The following is a 23,723-nucleotide window of genomic DNA, read 5'->3' as shown; positions in this document are numbered from 1 at the left end:
GTACAATATATGATTTTAATTAAATATAAATTTTCTTCTATGTAATAACATGAGTGCAAAATTTCTAGCTTCAAATTCGTTATTTAATTCTCTGGCAAAAATATCAAGCTGGGCTACAACTTTATCTAAAATGGAGACTACCGCAGAATACCCAAGCAGTTGAAGCATTAAAATTCAAAACATACACGTCATATGTAATGTATCACACTTCTCTCTTCACAATTCTGTTGGGCAACGAGAGAATAGAATGGAGAAGATGCAGAAAGTAGCCTAATTCGAAAACCCATTTCACGGTAGAAGTAAAAGACTCCTTCATGAAGCTCTATCCTCAAAAGTGAAAAAAATAAATCCATATTCTATATAAAAGCACTAGAAATCATAAAGTCATCTCTACTAACGGTTAAAAACTACTACCTTGCTGAAGGATAGCTCATACTATCGGAGGATAATATCTCTGGTTCTTCAATCTTCATACTCATTCTATTTTCCTCAGGAGCTATGTCAACTTGCAAACACTCTTTCAATTCCATCACTACATCACTCATGCTTGGTCTCTGTATGGCTATGGGTGGTGTGCATGCAATGGCTATCTCTATGGCCTTCCACACTGAATTAACGTCGCAATGTCCTCCCAACCTTGGATCAACAATATTTCTTATGTCTCCTCTTCCAATCATGTCAGTCACCCACTTGACTATTGTTATCCTCTCCGAGTTTGTGAGCCGGGTTATCGCTGTTTTGCCTGTGATTAACTCCAATAGAACAACCCCAAAGCTATAAACATCACTTTTCTCGTTCAGATTGTTGGAAATGAAATACCTGTACAGCAAAAACAAGTAATGTGGTCATCTTCTAAATGATGGCAGCCTTAGGGGCCGTTTGGATACGCGGATTTTAGAATCTTGGATTTCCTAAAAATCGTAGATGGGAGACGAGAGAAGGAGAGCAGCTATCGTTTTCTGATTTCTCGCCCTTCTTTCCTTAAGCAAGAGGGTAGGAGATCAGCCCATTTTTCCAGGTTTTAGAAATCTCACGATGGGGGAGAGATTTCTAAAACCTAAAATCCAAGATTCTAAAAAGAAGCGAAACGGACGGTCTCCTTCTCTTGTCTCCCTTCCAGGATTTTGAGGAAATCCAAGATTCTAAAATCCGCATTCCAAACAGCCCCTTAGAAAAATGTCCTCACAACTTTCCCTACTGCTAAATCTAAGTTCACTACAACATAAGATATGGCACCACACAGTGCAGTACATGTCTAGCCAATGGAAATATTGCTGTGAAGCTATTAATCTAGGATTCGAGGGATACACAAATAAACGGAGAAATTTGAGGAGAAACCATAATTGAGAACACGAGATTTACATAGTTCGTTGCATTATGTGACTACGTCCATGAGTGAACATTCCTGACTTTCCACTATAGGCAAAGAAACAAAGTACAAAGCACTCAAAAAGATCTATAACCAAGACCATTGTTTTGAAAATCTTACGATTTACGATTCGATTTTATGATTCAAATCAAATCTTATGCATACAATTTGAATAATGAATCCCATGATTGAATCTTAATTTGTATGAATCTTACGATTTTCAATTGAATCTTACAATTCGATCGTAAATCATACGATTTATACACTTCTTGCTATTTATCCAAATTAAGTTTTGCATAAAAGAAAATAGGACCTTTCGAAAGACCTCATTTCCTTTCTACATTACAATAAGCCTTCGAAATCCCTCTCATTAGAAGGAAGAAGACACAAGAGTAGGAGTTTGAACGAACCGAACCGGCCATAGTTGTAAATTCCATTTCGGTCGCCATTTCGTTTTGGCCACCGAAACAGAATTTAGTGGGATTTCGGTCATTTCGGTGCATTTCGGTCGAAACTTTTCGTTCATACAAAAAATATATTAAAAAATATGAGAAAAATCCAAAAAAATAAAAAATCAATAGAAAAAGATGAAAAACTAATAAATAGTCCAAAATATGTGTCCCAAAAGGCATATTCATTACTTATACACATAAAGTCTTGCACAAGTCCAACTGATAGTCTGATACATAGAAAAACATAAAAAAAAGAAAGATACATGAAAGTGAAACATAGACAATAGCTAGTAGCAACAACTCTCAATCATCATAACCCGGATGATCATACTGAATGTCTTCTTCGTCGTCGTCGCCGCCGCCGCCGTCATCACCACCTGGACCACCAGTAGGGACATCTTCTTCAAGAGGCACGAGAAAGTCGTCGTCGTCGTCCCCGGCCCCAACCACAGCAGTAGGTGCTTCAAGATTTTCCCACCCAATGTCTTCCGGCGTGAATATGACATATTCTTCTTCTGCAACCCAATCCATCATGACATCCAGATGGTCTATGCTCAAAGGGTCACTAGTGGTAGATGATTTCCTCAACAAGTCCCTGAAAAGGAAAACATTAAGTTTAATGTCAAAGGTTAAATTTAAAAGCTTAAAGTGATGAGGTGAGAGTTGAAAACATTATATTACGTTGTATACCTTTCTCGAAACTTAAGATTGTAATGGACAAACACCAAGTCATCTAATCTCTGGTGCTCCAACCTATTTCTCTTTGCAGAGTGAATGTGTTCGAAGGTGCTCCAATTCCTTTCACACCGAGTCGCACTGCAGGTCTGACCGAGGATTCTGATCGCAAAGGTCTGTAATTCTTCCACGTCACCTCCGAATTGATTCCACCATGCAACTGTAAAGTAACAAATAGTAAAGCATTATTTGTTGAGAAACTGAAACTTAAAATTAATTATACTTAATTAAACAAACAACTCAAATATACCTGGTTCCAACTTCGTTCAGTTGCGGATTGCAAGCTTCATTCCAAACATACCCTTAGCCTCTCGATAATCCTCAATCTGATTGGTGATGAGATCTTGTGTACCGTCATCAGGTACCAGTCGAGTGATGCATGCCAACAAGCCTCTGGTTACTTCACTGTGCCTAGAGAAGGTAGGAGTGAAAAAGAGAGCAGGGTTAAGAAAATATCCTGCTGCATGGAAGGGACTGTAGAGTTGTCTATCCCATCTTTGGTCGATGATCCTCCAGATGGGATTGTAATCTGATTTTCTCTTCAACCTCTCCTTGATGTTCTCTTTGGCCTTATCCATGGCCTCATATAGGTAACCCATCGCCGGTTTGTCCTGCCGATCTACCAAACGAGCACTCTCACTAAAGGCTCGCTGATGTTTAGAATGTACTTGCATTGGTCCCAAAAAGATTTATCCAACACAGTACTAACTACCCCTTCACTCAGTGGGTGTTGGACAAACCTACTAGTACTATACTCATCAGACACAAACATCTGCTGAAGTGCTTTCCGATTCAACACCAGACTTTGTATGCCAATGAAATTTGTAGCAAATCTGGTTGCAGCAGGGCGGCACAACTCCTTCCCACCTGTGAACTTCTTCCTCATCAAATTCAAGAGGCTTCCATGGTTGTAGATGAACTTTGTAATCGTCCGACCCTCTCAATTGTGGTTGCTATGTGAGGAAATACAGTCAGTTTGCACAGATGCTCCAAGATGAGATCTAAGCAATGAGCTGCGCACGGAGTCCAGAAGAATGTACCAAACGCGGCTTCTAGTCTTTTCCCAGTAGCTTTGTAACTTGGCTCACTGTCAGTTACAAATTGCACAACATATTCCGGATTCACCTCTCCGACAATCTTTTCAAAGATATTGTATAATTCATCGGCATTCTTCACTATGCCAGATGCATCAACGGATTTGAGGAATATGACTCCTTTAGGGCAGTACACCAAAAAGTTGATTAGGGAACGTTGTTTGGTGTCTGTCCATCCATCTGCCATAATGCTACAGCCAGTGTATCTCCATGACATCTTAATCTCCTCCAAGTAGTTGTTTACCTCATCCACTGTATTCTTCAAAATGGGACCCCTTAAAGCATGATAAGTAGGTGCCTTATAACCCGAACCCACGGCATTCACAGCATCAAACATAGGTTGCCAGAAAGGTGAATTGGCAACGTTGAAAGGGAGATTGGCATCGTAGCAAAGCATGCCAACCGCCATGTCTGCTCTATCCATTGTTTCTTTAGTAGCCAAAGCACTTTTAATGCTTGGCTGGGCTCCAGGGGTTGTTCGTGCTGCAAAGAAATTCCTGATCCCTCCTGTGATTCCCTTCTTCTTCCTTTTTGTACCACTCGGTTCTACAAGAACTTCCTTACCTCTTCGTTGAGAAAATTGTGTGCCAATGTCTTCTTCATCCTGCTCTTCTTCTTCATCTGGTGTGCCATAAAAACCTCCAACCTCTGCTCTGGATAGGCTCATCCTAGCCCTTTCTTTTCTCTTTGCATCTAAAAGTTGCTTCATTCGATATTTTACATCTTCAGTCACTTTTTTGCATGATGCTACTTCACCAGGAACAGCCGCTAAATGTTCTTTCAAGCGGGTTATACCTCCACCCGATATGACTTTGCCACAGAATATGCAAGTTACTTTATTTTTTTGACCCGGAACCAATGTACCGTAAGCCCATGCCAGGTCATCCAATCTAGCGGGTGTCGAACCAATAGAGGATGCTCCTGCAGAAGGTCCCGAGCCCAACCCACTCATTCTGAAATGAAGTAGAAGAAGGGGAAAAATGAATTAGAAGAAAGAAAATTGAAACAAATTACAAAAAAATGAAGTAGAAGGGGACAAATGAAGTAAGAAATAAAAGAAAGGAAATGGAAAGAAATAAAGAGAACCTTGAGGTTGAACTTGAGTTGAAGAGAAGAAGAAAAAATTAGCCTTCACTCACTTGAAATAAGCCTTTGGAAATAGTTCCTGACTTCTTGTAGTGGTAAGTTGAATGTATGCCTTCCCTTTGCTCCAAAATAGACTTGGATTGAGTTGAAGAAGATGATAGATTTGTAGGAAATTTAATAGAATAGATAATGTAAGTGAAAGTAGAGAAAGAAGGAGAGAAAGAAAAAGAATCACTTATGTGAAGGTGGAGGATAAGAAGATAGGGAAAAGGCTATTTATAGAGTTTTTAATTGATTGTGCATTTAAAAATGACTAAAATACCTTTCCTAACAGCTATAAACGGTCACATTTTGAGGTTAAAATGGTCAAAAACCAAAAAAAGCCGTTCCAGGGGCATTGTCGTAAATTCTGCAAAATCCAGTCAAACTAGCCGTTATTTTGAATTTTGGACGAAATTTCTCCATTTCGTCCGAAATCCGGAATTTCGGTCAATTTCGAACGAAATGACCGAAATTTCGGACGAAACGAAATTTTGCAGATTTCGTTTCGTTTTCGTTCCGAAAACGAAATGTTTCGTCCATTTCGGACGAAACGAAACGAAATTTGTAACTATGGAACCGGCCAAGCATAGTGCATGTGCTTGAGAGCATTACTTACGTCGAGATGGGAGAAGACTAATGAGGACAACACCGACGACTCCAGTCTTTTATGATTGATATTTGCCATTTGATGTTTGAGACTTTGAGAATTTATATGATTGTGTATTTTTATTTTATTTTAAGATTATTATTCAATATGCATGGGTTTGGATGAGAAATAGATTATTAGCACGTGTCAAGTTTGTTAGCAAACAATTTGTATTACGATATTGAATGGCAGCTAACATGGTAGTTTCTCTCATATATATATATATATATATATATATATATATATATATACATGAGAAAACGGTTCCTACACATGTGTAGAGAGTTCTCTGCACACTAGCTTAAAATACAGTGGGGGCCCACATTGTTTGGGTGATCCAAGCCATCCATTTTAAAGGCCCTCACATAGATAGGGTGTCTACAAAAAATCATATCCATAGGATCATCCCAACCCTACGATTTGTGGAGGTAAAATGGATGTCTTAAAACCTTCACAAATTAGTCCATTTTTTTCCTCCACAGTTCGAATGGTTAGGATGATCCTATGGATCTGATTTTTTGTGAACAGCCTATCTATGTGAGGGCCTTTAAAATGAATGGCTTGGATCACCCAAACAATGTGGGCCCCCACTGTATTTTAAGCTAGTGTGTAGATAACTTATCTACGCATATGTGTAGGAACCGTTTTCTCATATATATATAGGATCATCCTAGCCCTACGATTTGTGGAGGTAAAATGGATGTCTTTAAACCTTCACAAATTAGTCCATTTTTTGCCTCCACAGTTCGAATGGTTAGGATGATCCTATGGATCTGATTTTTTGTGGACACCCTATCTATGTGAGGGCCTTAAAAATGAATGGTTTGGATCACCCAAATAATGTGGCCCCCACTGTATTTTAAGGTAGTGTGTAGGTAACTTACCTACACAAGTGTGTAGGAAATGTTCTCTCTCTCTCTCTCTATATATATATATATATAAATATATATATATATATATATATATATATATATATATATAGAGAGAGAGAGAGAGAGAGAGAACATTTCCTACACACTTGTGTAGGTAAGTTACCTACACACTAGCTTAAAATACAGTGGGGGCCCACATTGTTTGCGTGATCCAAACAATTCATTTGAATGGTCCTCACATAGATAGGGTGTCCACAAAAAATCAGATCCATAGGATCATCCTAACCATTCAAACTATGGAGGCAAAAAATGGACTAATTTGTGAAGGTTTATACACGTCCATTTTACCTCCACAAATTGTAGGGTTGGGATGATTCTATGGATCTGATTTTTTGTGGACACCCTATCTATGTGAGGACCATTCAAATGAATTGTTTGGATCACCCAAACAATTTGGGCCCCCACTGTATTTTAAGGTAGTGTGTAGGTAACTTACCTACACAAGTGTGTAGGAAATGTTCTCTCATATGTATATATATATATATATATATATATATATATATATATATATATATATATGAGAAAACGGTTCCTACACATATGTGTAGAGAGTTCTCTGCACACTAGCTTAAAATACAGTGGGGGCCCACATTGTTTGGGTGATCCAAGCCATCCATTTTAAAGGCCCTCACATAGATAGGGTGTCTACAAAAAATCAGATTCATAGGATCATCCCAACCCTACGATTTGTGGAGGTAAAATGGATGTCTTTAAACCTTCACAAATTAGTCCATTTTTTGCCTCCACAGTTCGAATGGTTAGGATGATCCTATGGATCTGATTTTTTATGAACACCCTATCTATGTGAGGGCCTTAAAAATGATTGGTTTGGATCACCCAAATAATGTGGCCCCCACTGTATTTTAAGCTAGTGTGTAGATAACTTATCTACACATGTGTAGGAACCGTTGTCTCTCTCTCTCTCTCTCTCTCTATATATATATATATATATATATATATATATATATATATATAGGAAACTGTTCGTGAGCTTGAGCTCATATAAGCTTATATGAGCTAGACTGCTAGAGTGCCCAAACACATGGGTCCCAAAACATTGACCAAGACCATACATAATATTCCAACCCTAAACCCAATACAACAGTTTGACTTGAATATAGAAACTATCCAATTTTTATATAATAAAAATACTTAGTTTCTGTCCAGTTCCCTGTCTAGGAGAGGTGGGAGGTGGCTGAGTAACCCCCAGCCTCTATACAGGATGCTTGGTATGATGACTAATTAAAATGAAGACAACAAATCAAAAAATCAACCAAGCAATTGTTGCAAGGCAATCCACGTAGCGCTCTATCTTAAAGACCTTTGTTTCTGTACTAATGCTAGTGATTTTGCATAGATCAGGGGTTGCATCCACGAATATAACCAACCCTTGATGCCCAAGATGTAGACATAGCTCATATAGAGAGATGGGAGAACACACCTCTGGATTGGAAACAATTCTAGAAGCCGGTTCAAAAGAGGTCCCTAAGCCTCCTTTTATGGTAACCGAATAGACATGAAAGCTCCCTTCACACAATAAGTCACATTTTGATAAAATAAATCAATTTTGATAATTTAAACTACTAATGTTTTAAACCTACCCAAACCCCCACTACTCTCAAAATAAATGAAAAGGCACAAAATATATATTAAGACAGTATAACAAAGCCATAGGTGGAAGACCCTTGGACTTCTAGTGGATCTAAGCTGACTACTTCAATCAAACATAGGCGGAGGACCCTTGAACTTCCAGTGGATCTAAGCCCCCTAAGAGGATTTCACCTTGATCTTAATTATTGAGTTTGTGTAGAAAGGTCACAATTCACATCATACTGCGGGCACTAGTTCTCTCAAAGCCTGCACATTCTATTTACTTAGATTGTATGCTTACCCAAGTTTTGGCAAGTGCTCTAGAAATATACCAAATACATGATTGTATGCTTACACAAGTTTTGGCAAGTGCTCTAGAAATATACCAAATACATTCATAGAAAGCAAAACTCTGACTTCCACACTTGAATAGACAAACTTATCAAGAGCACTTTGAAACTTTTATTGCTCAAATCATATCTATATGTCTCGTTCAATGGTTCAACCTTTCTTTCATTGCGGAACTTACACAACATTTACCTTAAAAATGAGATTTTTGTTAAGAGGTTTCTCTGTAAACTCTAATACTATGAATGCACTGGAAATATAACATTTTGTTACAGTCCTAATGAGTACATCACTTAGATTAGTTCTTTTCAATTCTAAATGTGAATCGTTATTAAGTTAAAAGTTATTGAACTCTAAAGCTAAAATCTATTAAAAAAGGACTAAAGATATTATAGAAGATATGTTACTCTAATATGACCATGTGCACAATTTAGCGACCAATATCTTTAATTGCAATAATGAGTTATATTTAGTAAAATCATCCTGTTTTTTCGTGCTAGGTAAGTGAACATACTCAGGATCAAGATACCCTTGCGTGCCCTTGACATCGGTTGATATGTGAGTGAGTTCCTCATCAAGGAAAGCTTTAGACAAACCAAAATCTGCTATCTTCGCCTCCAACCTTTCATTTATGAGGATATTTGCCGCTTTCACATCTCTATGAATTATTGGTGGCTTGCAACCTGTATGCAGATACTCCAAACCTACAATGAAACATTAGTCTCAAAGATAAGCAAAGAGAAGCTAAAAAAAATTGGGTGACGCACACTTGGCCTGAGTAGATTGGATGGGGAGCAACTAACTGCACATAAGGGGCCGTAATACGGGGAGGGTGAAGCAATGCACGTTCCAAGAAGTTAGAGATGGAGTTGGACTCTCCAACTCAAACAAAATATCTATAAACAATGTTAGAAATGGAGATAGGGTAGAGAGGTAGAAGAAGAGGAATGGAGAGATGAAGAGCCTCCGCTAGGGAACTCCCATGCAATATGGTGTATATATAGGCCCAAAGTAGGGCAATGTTGTACAAAGACTACAATACCCCTCATACTACAAGTAATGACTAAACTACCCCTACACGCTCTTCAACACTCCCTCAAGCTGGAGTGTATATACACTATGGAACTCCAGTTTGTTACAAATAAAACTACAATAAACAACTAAAAGAACCATCACATGCTCTGTGATGCCATGTGAAAACTACCAATTACTCCAAAAGCTTAAGCTGGTGGAGATGGCGTTACTTAATCTTTAATACTTTAACACTCCCCCTCACGTGTGGTCCTCTTTCTAGGGTTGGGCTACACGTGGCACATGTGGCCCATTTTTTGGGTTTGACCATTGCATGTGGATTTTTGCTATCAAGGAGGTTTGAATTCAGGACCTTTGGCTTTGATACGATGTTAGAAATGGAGATAAGGTAGAGAGGAAGAAGAAGAGGAATGGAGAGATGGAGAGTGTCTACTAGGGAGCTCCCATGTAATATGATGTATATATAAGCCCAAAGTAGGGCAACCTTGTACAAAGACTACAATACCCCTCATACTAAAAGTAATGACTAAACTACCTTACACACTCTTCAACAAACAAAAAGAAAAGGGTAGACATGATCTGATCCAAGTATTTTGCTCCCACTTGCAAAGCTAAACCCTCTTCCTCAACACCTAAAACATTTTCTCTATAAAAAATAGATATGCAACTGACATTTTCCTACTAACCTTGTGCGACATCCATTGCTATCCGAAGTCGCTGATCCCAATTTAGAACTATTGTATCGTCTCCTTTGGCTGTAACAGAAGATAATACTTGAATAACTGCATTTGTCAACTGAGCTGGATTAAGAGGCTGTGGGTTTCTGATACCTGAGAGAAGATTTGCTAGGTTTCCTCCCACGATGTATTCCAAGATAAGGGCCTTGTTGTTACCTTCAGCACAGTACCCAAGAAAATGGACCAAGTTCTTATGGTGAAACCTCATTAATAGCTGAGCCTGCAATGCAAATGGAAACCGTAATTGAGTGAATTTTTTTTGTGCAATACATTTTATTAACGTGCTCGTTGCACTAAACTCTCGCTAATGAATCCTTTAAAACCCGGTCCAACATTTTTTTTCAATTGGGAGGATCTGCCTAGAGAGGTGAAGGTCGAATGTGAAGTGATAGTTTGGGTCTCCCTAACATTCACATCAAAGGACATAATACTAATGATTAGTGCTACAGTAAGTAGGCCTTCTTTCAGTTTTCTGGTGTTCTTATTAGGATTGTGAGATATTCAAGGTTGATTCAAGGCTGCTATTCCTCCTCCTGTACTTTCTCTAAATTTAAGAAAATCCAAGGTGCCGGCTGGGGTTCCTAGGTAAATTGTGAGTTCTAAAAAAAATTTACTCATTGCACTTTTCGAAGGACTACGTCAGGAAGCACCTACCCCAGTGCATGCCACATGTATGTAGCACATCCTCATTCCAAAGTGATTCAGGACTAAAAAATTAGGTGAGTTTCAAGTACCAAAAGCCAAATAAAAGGAAAAATGTAACTTCAAAACACAAATGAAGCACTCTATGAGAACAATTTATTAGCTTAATAAATTCTACAAGAAATTAAAACATAGCAAACACATCAATCCTTTGATATGAGTTCTCACATTGAGACGTATTATATGAGAGGTTGTGAGCTATCGTTTGGGGATACTAATTTCATGCCAGCCTCCAAAAGATCTGTTAGAAAGAGATGTCCATGTCAAGGATGCTCCTAACAGCCCTTCCTATTGTGCCATCGGTTTTAATTGCATATTAATTACTATTTTTTCATAACAAAAAACCCTCCTTTCTAATGAAATAACAAACACGACCTTATCTTGGTACATGTGGCAGCATTATGATGGATGTTTGGAATGACCTGAACACAATGGTGTCTGCTTACTGCATTACTTCTCCAAAGAGTGCTGTTAGGAAGACATCCCTATGTCCTAACACCTTTCTACTGCACCACATGTACCATCACATTAATAACCAGTTTTTATGATAAGAAAACCCTAGTTTTGTATGAAATGACAAACGCACCCTTATGCTGGTAAGTGTGGCAACATTGCAAGAGTTGTTTGGGATGACCTAGACACAAGTGTGCCTCCGTATTGTTTCCCCTTAACATGAGATTAATCTAAAACACACACACACACACACAAATTGGATTGCTCTTATTACCTCGGTTTGAAATACATTAGTCCCATGATGAATTTGAGAGAACAATTTGATGGCGACCTGAGTCCCATCTTCCATATGGCCATGGTAAACAGTTCCGAACCCTCCTCTGCCAATGACCCTTTGGAAGTTGTTGGTCATATGCATGATCTCTGTGTATGTGAACCGGCGATTCCTTGAGAAGAACAAGCTGTCTTCTTCGCTGGCATTAAAAGCAGGCTCTGTGGCCAATAAAAGCATAAGAAATACTTTGCATGGTTCGAAAATATCAATGCCCATGAAGATAACGTGTGATACAATTTATAGTGTGAGGCCTCTCTTTCATTGATAACCCTCTCATAAATAGTGTGAGGCCTCTCTTTCATTGATAAGTTATTTACTCCCTTATTATACCACGTGTGCAACAATTCATTGATACAATTTTCATTATGGCTCTGTTTCTTTAGACGAAAAATGACGTAAAATGGGCGTAGAACAAATTTTACGCCCACTTTTAAGCACATAAATTGGTGCAAAATTTGTTTTAATCCCATTTTACGTCAAAATAAACGAAGAACACCCTTAATTTCTGATAAAATGACAACATACCCCTACTTTAGTACATGTCGCCGACAGACAAGGACTGTTTGGGACATTCCTAAAACAAGTTTTTCTTCAGATCTTTTTCCTAAGAAAAGAGTGACATTATCAAAGGGGGTGCACATATCATTTTCGTTTAGAGACGTTAAAAATACTTGGTCATATCAAAAAATTACCTCCTTGCCTTCTCCCTCTAAATTTGTGGCAGACAATCATCATGGTAAAACTGACCAGAACTGCTACAACCGATACACCAATGATAACCGGAATATTAAAATGTCGATGCTTCTTTTTGCATGAATCCGAAGAGCAGAGTTCTAGATTCTCACCAAAACTACCATTTGAATTATGAAAGGATGGATGTCTTATTAATTCATGTAAACAGCACTGAATAAAATGATAAATGATAAAATGTTATAAGGGGAATGATATCCCCCCCCCTTCCCCCCACGCTCTGACGGATAAAATCCCCACCTTCAACGTTATCCGTTAAGTTTTCAAGGCAAAGGAAAAAGTGAAAGGGGGTGAATTTATCCTCAAGCAGTGAACCATTCTCCCAGAAACCTTTAAAGGGGGGGATTTTATCCGTTTAAGGGGGGGGAAATATCATTTCCCAAATGTTAAATCTAACCGTCATGATTTCCTAGCATAGAACAATAAAACAATAAAGAACATGAGCTTAAAGGTATTTAATAGCCAAAAAGAAATTTAAATTTATGAGCCATTTGATAGCTATAGGGAAATTCAAATATATATGATATTTAACAACAATATACATAGGGATTTGCTAGGCAATTTCGCAGAAATCCATTTTGTGGCTCACTTTTGCAGGAGAGAACAGACACCTCGTAGCAGATTTTGTCTTATTCATTTAATTCAAATGAGGTGGCTGTTCTTTCCCGCAAAAGTGAGCCCCGAAATGGCCTTCTGCAAAATGGCCTAGAAAATCCCATATAAATACATATATAAGGTATTTAATATTTAAGGAAACTTTATGATGCAGATTGTAGGCCCAATAAGAGGCACGTTTGCCCATTACGATTTATTTCCGTATAATTTAGTTTCTAGGAATCTTATTTCCATGTTATTTCGTTTTTTTGGAACTAGGTCCTTTTTGGGCATGAAAGAAAGAGGACTGATTGGGGTTTTGAGGGTCGAGTGAAGTGTGGTTAAGATGGGCTGATGAGAAGTAGAGGATGAGTGTGGTGAAGTAGAGGTTAGGGTTTGGAAAGAGGAACTGGGCGAGTTCAAGGGGGAAAAAAGAAGGATGATTGTTCGGTTGTTGTAGAATGGAGGAGGTGGTGGGTTGTTGGAGAAAAGATGCGGAAACTCTTGGATCTTTTGCTCTGATACTAAATTTGATGTAGGACTGGGAAGAGAACTAGAAGAAAGGGGAGAAAAAGAGAAGACGAAGAGAAGACAGGGAAGAATAGAAGAGAGAAGAAGAAGAATAGGAGAAGAAGTGAGGAATAAGATGGAAATAAATAATATGGAAATAAGAATCCTAGAAACTAAATAATATAAATCCTAATGGGAAAATATGCCTCTAATTGGGCCTACAATCTGCATCACTTTACCTTTATGAGGTTTTAAATACCATGGGGCTCACCTCTGTCACGACTAAATGCGTCGCTCAAAAATCAGTCTGAAGGGCAGAGATTAAAAAACATAACTTATAATGAGACCAATCTCGGCCCTTTACACAAAAATGAAAGGCTGATTTCCGGTGACACACTTAATCGCAATAGAGGTGAAACAACTTCATAAAGAATTTAACATTCACAAGGTATTTAATAGTTGAACTTCATATCATAATGTTTCAAAGAACCCTGTGGGCCACCCAAGTTTCCCATTATATATATATGAGGAATATGTTGGTGTGCTTAAACGCACCATTTTTTTGGTGCGCTTAAGTGGTTATAACGCCTCCCATTTGTTTAAATGTTTGGGTCCCGCTTAAGCGAACCAATGGGAGGCGTTATAACCACTTAAACGCACCAAAAATATGGTGCGCTTAAGCTTACCAACACCTCTCTCTCTCTCTCACCAAGCTTATGGTGCGCTCGAGTGTCAAAAACTCATGTGGGCCCACTTTGTTAGGATGATCCAAAGCATTCATTTGAAAGGCCCTTACATAGATGGGGTGTGTACCAAAAATCAGCTCCATAGGATCATCCTAACCCATTCATTTGTGGAGGTCAAAATGGACAGACACTGTTTGTCCACAAATCTGCCCATTTTTGCCCTCCACTTTTGGAGGGGTTAGGATGATTCAATGGACCTGATTTTTGGTACACACCCTATCTATGATAGGGCCTTGCAAATGAATGGTTTGGATCACCACAAAAAATGTGGGACCCATGTGATTGGGCACTCGAGCGCACAAGCCACTATAAATACACCATTTCCCATGTTGTTTGACTCATCCAACCCATTCATTCCATAAAACCTCACATAGATAGGGTGTTCCCAACAAACCATCTCCATACAATCATCCTAACCATTCGATCTGTATAAGCACAAAATGGACCCATTTTCTAGATGTCCATTTTAAACCTCCACAAATCAACGCTTACCATGATCCTATGGAGATGATTTCTTAGGGACACCCTATATATGTTAGGTCCTATAGAATCAATATCTAACATAACCCAAACAACATAGCTACCTACCCTATTTATATGAGCTTGCTCAGATAAGCTATCTGAGGTATCGCTCAGAAACCTTTATCTGTGTGTGTGTGTATGTGTGTTGAATGGTAAGTCTCCCATTATATTTAGTATGGAAAAATTTAAACTTGCCGCAATCTCCTTCAACAGTTAATTAATTACCAACCTAAAATTTCTTATAGCTACTTGCAATCTTTTTTTAAACTAAGGGTCGGGTTTTGTACACTAACCCTTTCTTACAGAATTGTTTATTGTTTGAGGCCTCTCTTTCTGTCTATCTCAGTTACAATCTCTCTCCTCACTACTAGGCATTCTAATAGCTAGAAAATCTCTCTCATCTTTACACATTTCTTTAAATCTTTTTCTCTATCTCTCTCTAAAATAGCTTCCCTCCCATGTCATGAAAATCTCTCTCCACTTTCTTTTGTAAAACTTCTTATCTCTCTCGTATATCTCTCTCTTCCCTCAAGTCCTCCTCCCATAGCCTCACTTAAATAATCCTCTCATAAATAATTAAATATCTCTCTCAAATACAAAAATCGGTATCCTCTTCCTCTCCTAAAACCTCTCATCTATGTTATAAATCTCCCTCCCTCATATCACTCCTCTCGCATCTCATACACTTTTCTAAAACTCTTTCAAATTCCCCCCCACAAAGAATCTCTCTCCTAAAACATTTCATCTTGCTTGTCAAATCTCTCTTTAATTTGTCAAGCTTTTTTGGATAAATCCACATGTACATAGAAGTAAATAAAATAAGTAAAACGGAGAAAATAATGCATCACACACATTGGATAGAAAAGAAAGTGACTCTAAGAAATGAAAAGACTTGATCCCGATGAAAGAGGATTGGATAAGCAGTAGTAGATGGATTACTAAAAGAGGAAATGCCACTTTTTGGACTAACATATAGTTTGCAAGCTATCATCTAGTTTGCAAACTATCATCTCATAAATTAAGTTTCTAACTGGGAACAGGTAAGCTTGAAGTTACTTGTTAAGGAAGTGGTAAGTAAAGATTGAGAATGAAATTCATCTCCAGTAGAGGACAATATTCCTCAAAAACACCATCAATGCCATTAAATCCATTATGGTTAAATAATTGATAAGGAAGATGAATAGTTTTGGACCATGGTCGCCAGTGTGGGAAGCGAAGGCTCTCTTGAAGGTGGGAAGTGACAAGTGGTGAAGGGTTTAGGAAGCGTGAAGAGAAGTGTGAAGGGGAAAGCATGAAGGGAAGCAACGGGGAAGCGTGAAGGAAAGCGATAGGGAAGCGTGAAATAATTGAAAAATAATCCTAGCAAGATAGTAGTTCCAAATTCTAATAATTGCAACCAAACAATCAGGCTTCAAGCATGCTTTCTCGGCTACACCATCTTGATGCAAACCAAGGAAGCAGGATTCGTTCCCTGGACTGGGGAATCGCGATTCCCCGGAATGCGGATCCGATTCAGGAATCTGTTCGAATCCCCGAAAATTGGGAATCGGGATTCGGATTCGTCGGAACCCCGATTCCCAATTTTTAGAACCGTGATTCCTAGGCGATTCCTCGTGAATCCCCGGCGAATCCCAACTCCCCGCGAATCCCAGACAAATCCCCTGCGAATCCCCGACGAACCCACGATTCCCGCTCCCAAACATCCCCGGAGCCTTCAATTCCTGCTTTCGAATCCCGAATCGAATCCTGCTTTCGATTCCCGCCCTGGCAACCTTGATGCAAACAATCAAGGCATTATTCATTGTTGCAAGGACTCCAAGGAGCATGCCACCTCAAGAAGAAGGCCATCTACTTTTGCCATCACCTAGCTTTTCCCTCTCCCACTTTTACGCTAGAAAATCCTTTCTATCACTTATGATGAATCTACCTTCCTCAACCTTCCCTCCGCTCCAACATCACCATCACGTGGCTCAGCCACCACCTTCTCTGCCTCTTTTCTACTTCTAATCTCCATCCCAAATAATGTCTGAATGGGAGCATGTTGATGCTTCAACATCTAATAATTTTCATCCTTTTTATTTCTTTGGGGTTGTAGTACTGAGTTAAATGCCACAAATAGAGAGAGAGAGAGAGAGAGAGAGAGAGAGAGAGAGAGGCACTTAAATATAGTTTACCCATTTTGAAGCTCACAACTAATTAAAGGGGCAAGAGGGTAGAATTATCATCTCCCTTGTTTTTCAAAAGTCTTCTTAAAATGCATAATTTAGCAGAATCTTTTTCCAATACAATGTCATTGTATGGTGTTTTACTAAAATGATGTCAATTAATGCATTTTCCTAGTCGAATATAGCCTAAAATTAACTTTAAAGAAAAAAAATCCAAGTATTGCTAAACTCTGGCATGAGCCATGTCCATAACTCAAACACCTTCCAATTCAAACCTCAAAGATATGGCCCTTACGGTTCCTCGTTTTAACACCTAGACAATCCTAATAATTTTCCAATGGGAACTATAAATTTGCAGTTTTTTTATTTATTCACTCCCCCTTTAACAAATTCATATCACAACTGCTAAAAGAGTAAGTCCTCTCGCTCTCTCTCAACTACTGAGAAAACAGCCACTCCCTTTCTCCCCTCTTCCCTCACTTCTTGGTTCTCTCTCTCAACTGCCGAGAACCTAAGTCACAAATATTGTTTTCGGGAATTTCTCGGTAAGGAAAAATATCAGTATATATTATTTTTTTAATTTTTCGGGTTAGGAAAAATAGTAAAATAAATTATTTAAAAGTATATAGTTTAAGCAAAAAGTAAAAAATATCATAAAAATATCGTGATATTATCATGAAATTTTCATGGTAAATGATATAAATGAAAATATTGCTATATTTTTTAAATCTTAAGATTGTTTCGAGATTTTATTGTTTTATCAAAACATCGAGATAAAATCACAATATTTTGAAAATATTGGAGATATTTGTGACATAGCCAAGAACGATGGCGAGATCTATACTGTAGACATAAATTTTGTTCCTATTCTCTTTCGTTAGACTACAGAGAGAAGTGTGTATTTTTTTCAAGAAATTAAAAAAGGGAACAAAAGGGAAGAGGCACTCTCCTTCGATCTCTGAAGTTGCTTATAACTCTTTTCTTCCCTGCAATAATCTTACCAAGTCATCAAATTTAATCTCAAAGTTTGTTACTCTCTGTGTCCATGTGAGATTTCTTCTGTCTTTATTCTTTTTCTGTTTTTTTTTTTGGATTTTTGAAGATGAGGGAAAAAGAAAAGAAACATCAAACAAGTGGTGAGTGAGAAAGAATAAGATTAGAAAGGAGCAGAAATCTCGTAAGCACTGTAGAGATGACACAGAGAGAGGTGGCTTTGTAGCTGTGTTTGTCTTCCTTTGGTATGTCTTTGAGAAGTAAGAAAACACATCTGCCTTTTTACATTCCTTTTTGACAAAACCTTCAACCAAAAATGTCCTGTTCTAGATTGATGAATTTTACAGCAACCATTGAGGAATTTCAAGGGAAACCAAGCTGCTTTGTATACGATGGCACTCGAATCGCCACTGATTTCGCGGAGGAGACAGTAGGAATCCTTGTCGAGAGGGTAAGGCAGGATTTTCCAATCAATTTCTTGCGCAATGGTAAAGTGGGCCAGCTCAATTCTCGATGATTCTTGGTGTTGGATTACGAAGAAGACAGTAGAAGAAAGATGAGCAAAGGAATTGGTGGTGATTACTAGAAAAGAGAAAAATAAATAAGGAGGTTTTGATTTTCTTATGAAGGGAGTTGCAGTCTGAGATTGAAGAGACACACAAGTGTTTGGGAAGAGATAGATAGGAAGTGTCTTTATAGAGAGAGAGACTGGTAAATGGAGTTGCGGTATGAGATTGAAGAGAAGCACAAGATTTTTTGGATAGTTCATGAACCAAGACTGGTTTATCGGTATTATCACTCTACATCATTGTTACAAAATTCTCCAAATAATTGAAATTTTTTGGAAAATTCCCTAATATTTTATGACTCATTGTAAACATGATTTTTTATATGGCTTGTGAAGCTCAAAACAAAGTCTCACATGAATGGTAAAGCATTTATTCTATTGGCCCTATTGTAGATAGGTTGTTGTTACGTACCTAGATGGGTCCCACAGAGTGGAGTAAATAAGTTTGAATTTAGATTAGATCAAATCTTCCAGGATAGGTTAATCTTTATTTAGTTATTTCTATTATTATCATAAGATCTTTCTATGTTTATCTTTCAATGCTTTATATAAGCACATGTTACTCTTAATGGAAATTAATGAATAAACTTATTCCAGACATTGTGTTCAAAAGAGGATTGATCCTTCCCTCGAAGTGGATCATCAAGAGGCAGATCTTCCCTCTAAGAAGATCGATCACGTTGCGAACCAATTTAGGTTCGTAACATTTGGTATCAGAGCGGTGCGATCCGTCATCATGTGGAAGAAGATCGAAGAAATAATGGATCCATGGGATGAAGATATACGAGAGATCAAAAGGCATCTAGCTTCTATGAATGCCAATTTCAACAAGATGGCATTATCGCTTGGCGTTAAATTAGAAGAACCTCATGTCTGCAACTCTGCAACAGCCAATGGAAGAGTTCAACGAGAGCGTCGTCGAGAAGGCTTGCACAACGAAAATGAAAAGAAGAAATAGAAAAGGGGAGAAAAGAAGAGAAGAGAAAAAAAAATCAGATAGAAGAAAAGGGAAAATAGCCATAAAAGAAAGGTCGTCGACAAAGAGTCTACCTTTCCTCTCAACCTGTCCAACGCCATCAAGAAGATCCTCACGCACAACCATCCGTGCATCAACATCCCAATCATTCCAAAAGAACACGTCAAAGGTGCTTTGACGAACGGCACGACAAGATCGGTTTGAAGATGGAGCTGTCTCAATCCTTGATGACGACATGCTTAATGGTGACTAATTACATGATGAAGAGAGGAAGAAAAGGAGGGAGAAAGAAAAAGAGAGAAGAGAGAAGAGAGAAGAGAGAAGAGAGAAGAGAGAAGAGAGAAGAATTCTGAAAAGTTGTGATTAATCTTCAACCTTGAGGACAAGGTTGATTTCAAGGCAGGTGGAATGTTACGTACCTAGATGGCTCCCACGGAGGGATGTAAATAAGTTTGAATTTAGACTATATCAAATCTTCCAGGATATATCAATATGACTTACTTGGATGGTATATTAGGCAAGTAGGGCAGATTAAGCAACAAGGGTTAATTTGGATAGTCAATATTAGATTAATCTTTATGCAGTTATTTCTATTATCTCGATCTTTATATGTTTATCTTTGAGTGTTTTATATAAACACATGTCACTGTTAATGGAAATCAATGAAAAAACTTATTCCAGAAATTGTGTTTTTGCACAAAGGAGGATTGATCCTTCCCTCGAAATGGATCAAGAGGTAGATCTTCCCTCTAAGAAGATCAATCACGTTGCGAACCGATTTGGGTTCGTAACAGTTATGCCTGAAAATGTGGACCAGAAGATCATCCTACCCATTGATTTGTGGCCCTCATTTTTAGACAACATGGCACTGAAAAATCCCCAAATCAAAGGGCTTAGGATCATCCTACGACCCTCATTTTTGTGGGCACGTCCTATCTACGATGGGACAGTAAAATGAACTGTTTAGATCATTAATTTCATGTGAGAAGACCAAAACATGTTTTAAAAATACATAAATAATAATTTTCAGAATTAAACACCAATTTCAAAACAAAAAAAAAGAATTAAACACCAATTTGAAAAATAGTTTATCAATTTCTCGTATATTGCTTCTAAATCTCATGCGAAATTCAAAGTATTGGATCAATAAAGCCAACCTCAACGTAAGCAACCCGTTGTGTGATCTTTCTAGCAAAACTGATGGAATAGATCCAGTGAATTGGTTGCTTCTTAAATTCCTGAAAGAAACTACATTCTGTTACCCCTCCTTTCCTAGTGGAAAAATAAAATTGCATTATCTAAGCTTTGTAACTTACAAGAATGTGAGAGATGATAAATTTGCTAGAAAATCTGGTACTGCACCTGTCAAGTTGTTTCTTGATAAATCCCTGAAATGGAAAAGTTAGTGGAGTACCGTTCAGTCAATAATCCAAAAAATTATACATCTCTCTTTCTCACAGTGAGGTCATCCAGTGCAATAGAGAAACATCGTTAAGTTTTAAAAATAATACAGTTAATGGCTTTCAGAGAGGCCTTAATGTCTCATGGTGAAAATTAGATTAAAAGAAAATAAATGCAAATAAGGACCAATTTTTATGGGATCCAAATAGGCCCCATGGCTCTAATTTTACATATGGGCCACATGAACATCTTACTACTTACAAGGATACGATCGATGTGAGATTGCCTAGAGAAGGAGCTATTTCTCCGCTCAACCCACTGGAAGATAGGTTTCTGCAAGGCAGAGCTGTGAATCTATTAAGGCAGTTTTTTTTTTCTTCAGACTTTCTTTAATAAATTCATGATTATCTAGCAAATAAAGAATTATAATGAGAGAAAATTTACATGGGTATATACTATTTTCACATGCTTCTCTTTTGGGGACACTCACAGAGAAGTAATTGTTGGGGGATATGAACTATCATAGCTGCAGTTCAAGCCATCCCAGGAGTAAGCTTTAGGGAGACATGGATCACCCATCCAGTTTCTCTTCACTCTATATGTTGCTTTGATGTTCATGATAGAATCAACTGCATATTTTCACAAGGTAGACAACAAGTTTATATGGATTAAGTTGGCAAGAACTTCTAGAAATGTTTAGTAAGCTCCTCTAGATTCATCATGGGTGCCAACACAAAACAATGTATAACAGGATGTGCTTTATAAGTACAATGAAGAGGGAAAAAAGTAGGATAGAAAATGTATAAAATAAGCATACCATACCATCTTGGTTGTTTGCTTTTGTTTTTGTGACAAGATTTGTTAATTGATTAAGCCCATCTAGACAAGCAATAGCACAACATTGAAACTCACCCACTCTCACACATAGACAAAACTATATTTACAGAGAAGTGTAAAATAATCAGTGTGGTCATATAAATAAGTGTTGAAATAAACTCATTGCATAATTATGCATACGCCACGGCCACTTTTCCCATAACCAAAGCGTTTCTTTATGTTGCTGGAAGCAGGGAGAAACAAATGTTGTTTTCATTCCCCTCAAGTTTCATCTTCCAGTGTCCTGTTTCTTGCATTTTCTAGTAATTAAGACATGACTTCACTTCGAAGCTCATGCCAACCAATAGCAGATAAATGAGAAACAACATATCCAAAAAAGCCGATAGCACTCAAACCTCCTGTTTTTAAAGAAAGTTGATTAGGTGATGGCTCGCATAAAATGAGAAAGAAAGTAAATGAATTTATCTTCCAATGGGGAAAACAACAGAGCAACATAGATATTTAAAATTAAAAAATAAAACATAAATAATGAAAAATGAGACATAAACAATGGAAAAAAAAAAACAATCCCTAAGCATCATACATGCTGTTGTCTTTCTGTTTAGCTGACAAAAGAGCTCAGCCAACAATGACCTATATCATCTGGCCATGACTTCTAATAACACGGGAGACCATTTATTGCTAACCTTCATGAATGCCAACAAAACGGTGCATGGTTGTGCACATATGTAACATGGAAATGGAACTGTGGCTAGGTGTTGGGTGGACTATGGTAAATAAATGTAAATGCAAAATCATGATATCAAGGTGGGCAGTTACAAAAAATATTGAGACCCATGTTTAGACCTATACATGGACATGGTTTTCTCACATGCATCATGATATCCATGGACTTGTTCAATGACAATATGTTAAATTTCCTCGATAGGTTCTCCCCTAACATGCCTAGTGGCATGTGTGGAATTGCTTTATGAAGAGAAATCTCAAATGTTGGATTCATGTGGCACCCAAAAGGAGTGAACTACTTGAATATCTTGAAGTACTAACAATACTAATATTCAAAATTACACAAAATGGTTTGGATGATTCATCCGAATGAAGAAGAACAATATGCAAAGGCAATTTGGATGATAACATACAATCTTGTCTGTTTGTTGCTGATTCTAGATGCTGCTTGACAGAATGAATCTCAAAGGCATTGAGGATCGGAGGAAGAGTGGAGTTGGTCGTCTTATAGAGAGCAATCGTGTAATTGTCTTTACCCGTCAAAGGCGATGGAGAGGAGAGGGTTCTTGCAACCTGGTACATAGGAGAGAAAGGGCCATCCAAAAAGGCACCATTCAAAGAGAGGGTAAACTCTCTCAATTGGTTGCTATCAAGAAGTTGCAGTTCGGCGAAGTGCATGTAAACATAGAACTGCAGACCAGAGTCCGTGTCGTTCATTGGAAAGCTGAAATTCAAGTTATCATTGGCACTCAGTGGACTGACTGCAGTACTCATGACCATCGTTGGGGGTTCAAAGCCAAAGTCGTTTTCGATTTCGATGATGGAAGGTGTGCTGAATGGAGTCCAAGGGCCAACCCATTGCTTCCAGATGCGATCATAAGGATCGTCTGGGTACCTGTATCAAACAATCTCATTAGGATAGTGCCTTCTTATAAGATTATTTGAAGATAGTCTTATTTGCAAATGAGACATTACGACCATTATGGAAGCCAAAAAAAAGGTAGATATAAAATTATTTATAACAATCATCACGCACACCCTCCCTTATCATGATTGTTACTACAAGGGATAATGTTCAATTCTCTCATTAGAAACAAACAGAATGATTAAATTCAACAGATACATTTTTAATTTTATCAATGCAGACTTGTCAAACAGAAAGAAGGAGTTTAGTAATGTGAGGAACTTGTAAAACATTACATAAGTAGAGGGACAGGAAGATGACGCAATTAAATAAGCACCAATACAAGTGATATCCAGAACTTGGTCATTACCCACTCGAATTTTCTTAATGCCTTGATAATCTGAGACCGACTGCAGATTGATCAAATCAGGGGTGACGTGATTGGTGGATTTAAAGTCAAAGCACCACACCCGATCATA

General features: G+C 37.9%; 2 protein-coding genes across 8 annotated transcripts in view; both read right to left on the bottom strand.

Annotated features, from left to right (window-relative positions):
* Positions 1–50: 50 nt before the first annotated feature.
* The window catches only part of LOC143846211 (senescence-induced receptor-like serine/threonine-protein kinase), a 61,900-nt gene continuing 38,227 nt past the window's right edge, over positions 51–23,723 (bottom strand). For 6 of the 7 annotated variants that reach the window (XM_077354633.1, XM_077354641.1, XM_077354634.1 and 3 more), the window contains 11 exons: positions 22,754–23,235; positions 21,268–21,406; positions 21,039–21,110; positions 20,693–20,764; positions 20,534–20,614; positions 12,245–12,402; positions 11,493–11,710; positions 10,157–10,283; positions 10,013–10,081; positions 8,809–8,998; positions 51–819 (listed from right to left, as the gene is read on the bottom strand). In XM_077354633.1, coding sequence (XP_077210748.1) covers positions 411–819; positions 8,809–8,998; positions 10,013–10,081; positions 10,157–10,283; positions 11,493–11,710; positions 12,245–12,402; positions 20,534–20,614; positions 20,693–20,764; positions 21,039–21,110; positions 21,268–21,406; positions 22,754–23,235 — 2,017 coding nt within the window. In that variant the 3' untranslated portion in view covers positions 51–410. The remainder of the gene's footprint in view (positions 820–8,808; positions 8,999–10,012; positions 10,082–10,156; positions 10,284–11,492; positions 11,711–12,244; positions 12,403–20,533; positions 20,615–20,692; positions 20,765–21,038; positions 21,111–21,267; positions 21,407–22,753; positions 23,236–23,723) is intronic. The other variant, XM_077354637.1, reaches the window with a different exon arrangement.
* LOC143846213 (uncharacterized) lies at positions 1,991–5,267 on the bottom strand. The gene is made up of 3 exons (XM_077354642.1): positions 2,807–5,267; positions 2,512–2,716; positions 1,991–2,416 (listed from the first exon to the last, which is right to left on the bottom strand). The coding sequence occupies exon 1, from the start codon at positions 4,600–4,602 to the stop codon at positions 3,448–3,450; it is 1,155 nt and encodes a 384-aa protein (XP_077210757.1). The 5' UTR covers positions 4,603–5,267; the 3' UTR covers positions 1,991–2,416; positions 2,512–2,716; positions 2,807–3,447.

Source organism: Tasmannia lanceolata, unplaced genomic scaffold (assembly GCF_043159265.1).
Source record: "Tasmannia lanceolata isolate RefF3 unplaced genomic scaffold, GAP_Taslan_0.1 ptg000015l, whole genome shotgun sequence".
NCBI classification, from domain to species: domain Eukaryota; kingdom Viridiplantae; phylum Streptophyta; class Magnoliopsida; order Canellales; family Winteraceae; genus Tasmannia; species Tasmannia lanceolata.
Note: the sequence above shows the minus strand (reverse complement) of the source record. Positions and strands in the feature narration are given on the sequence as shown.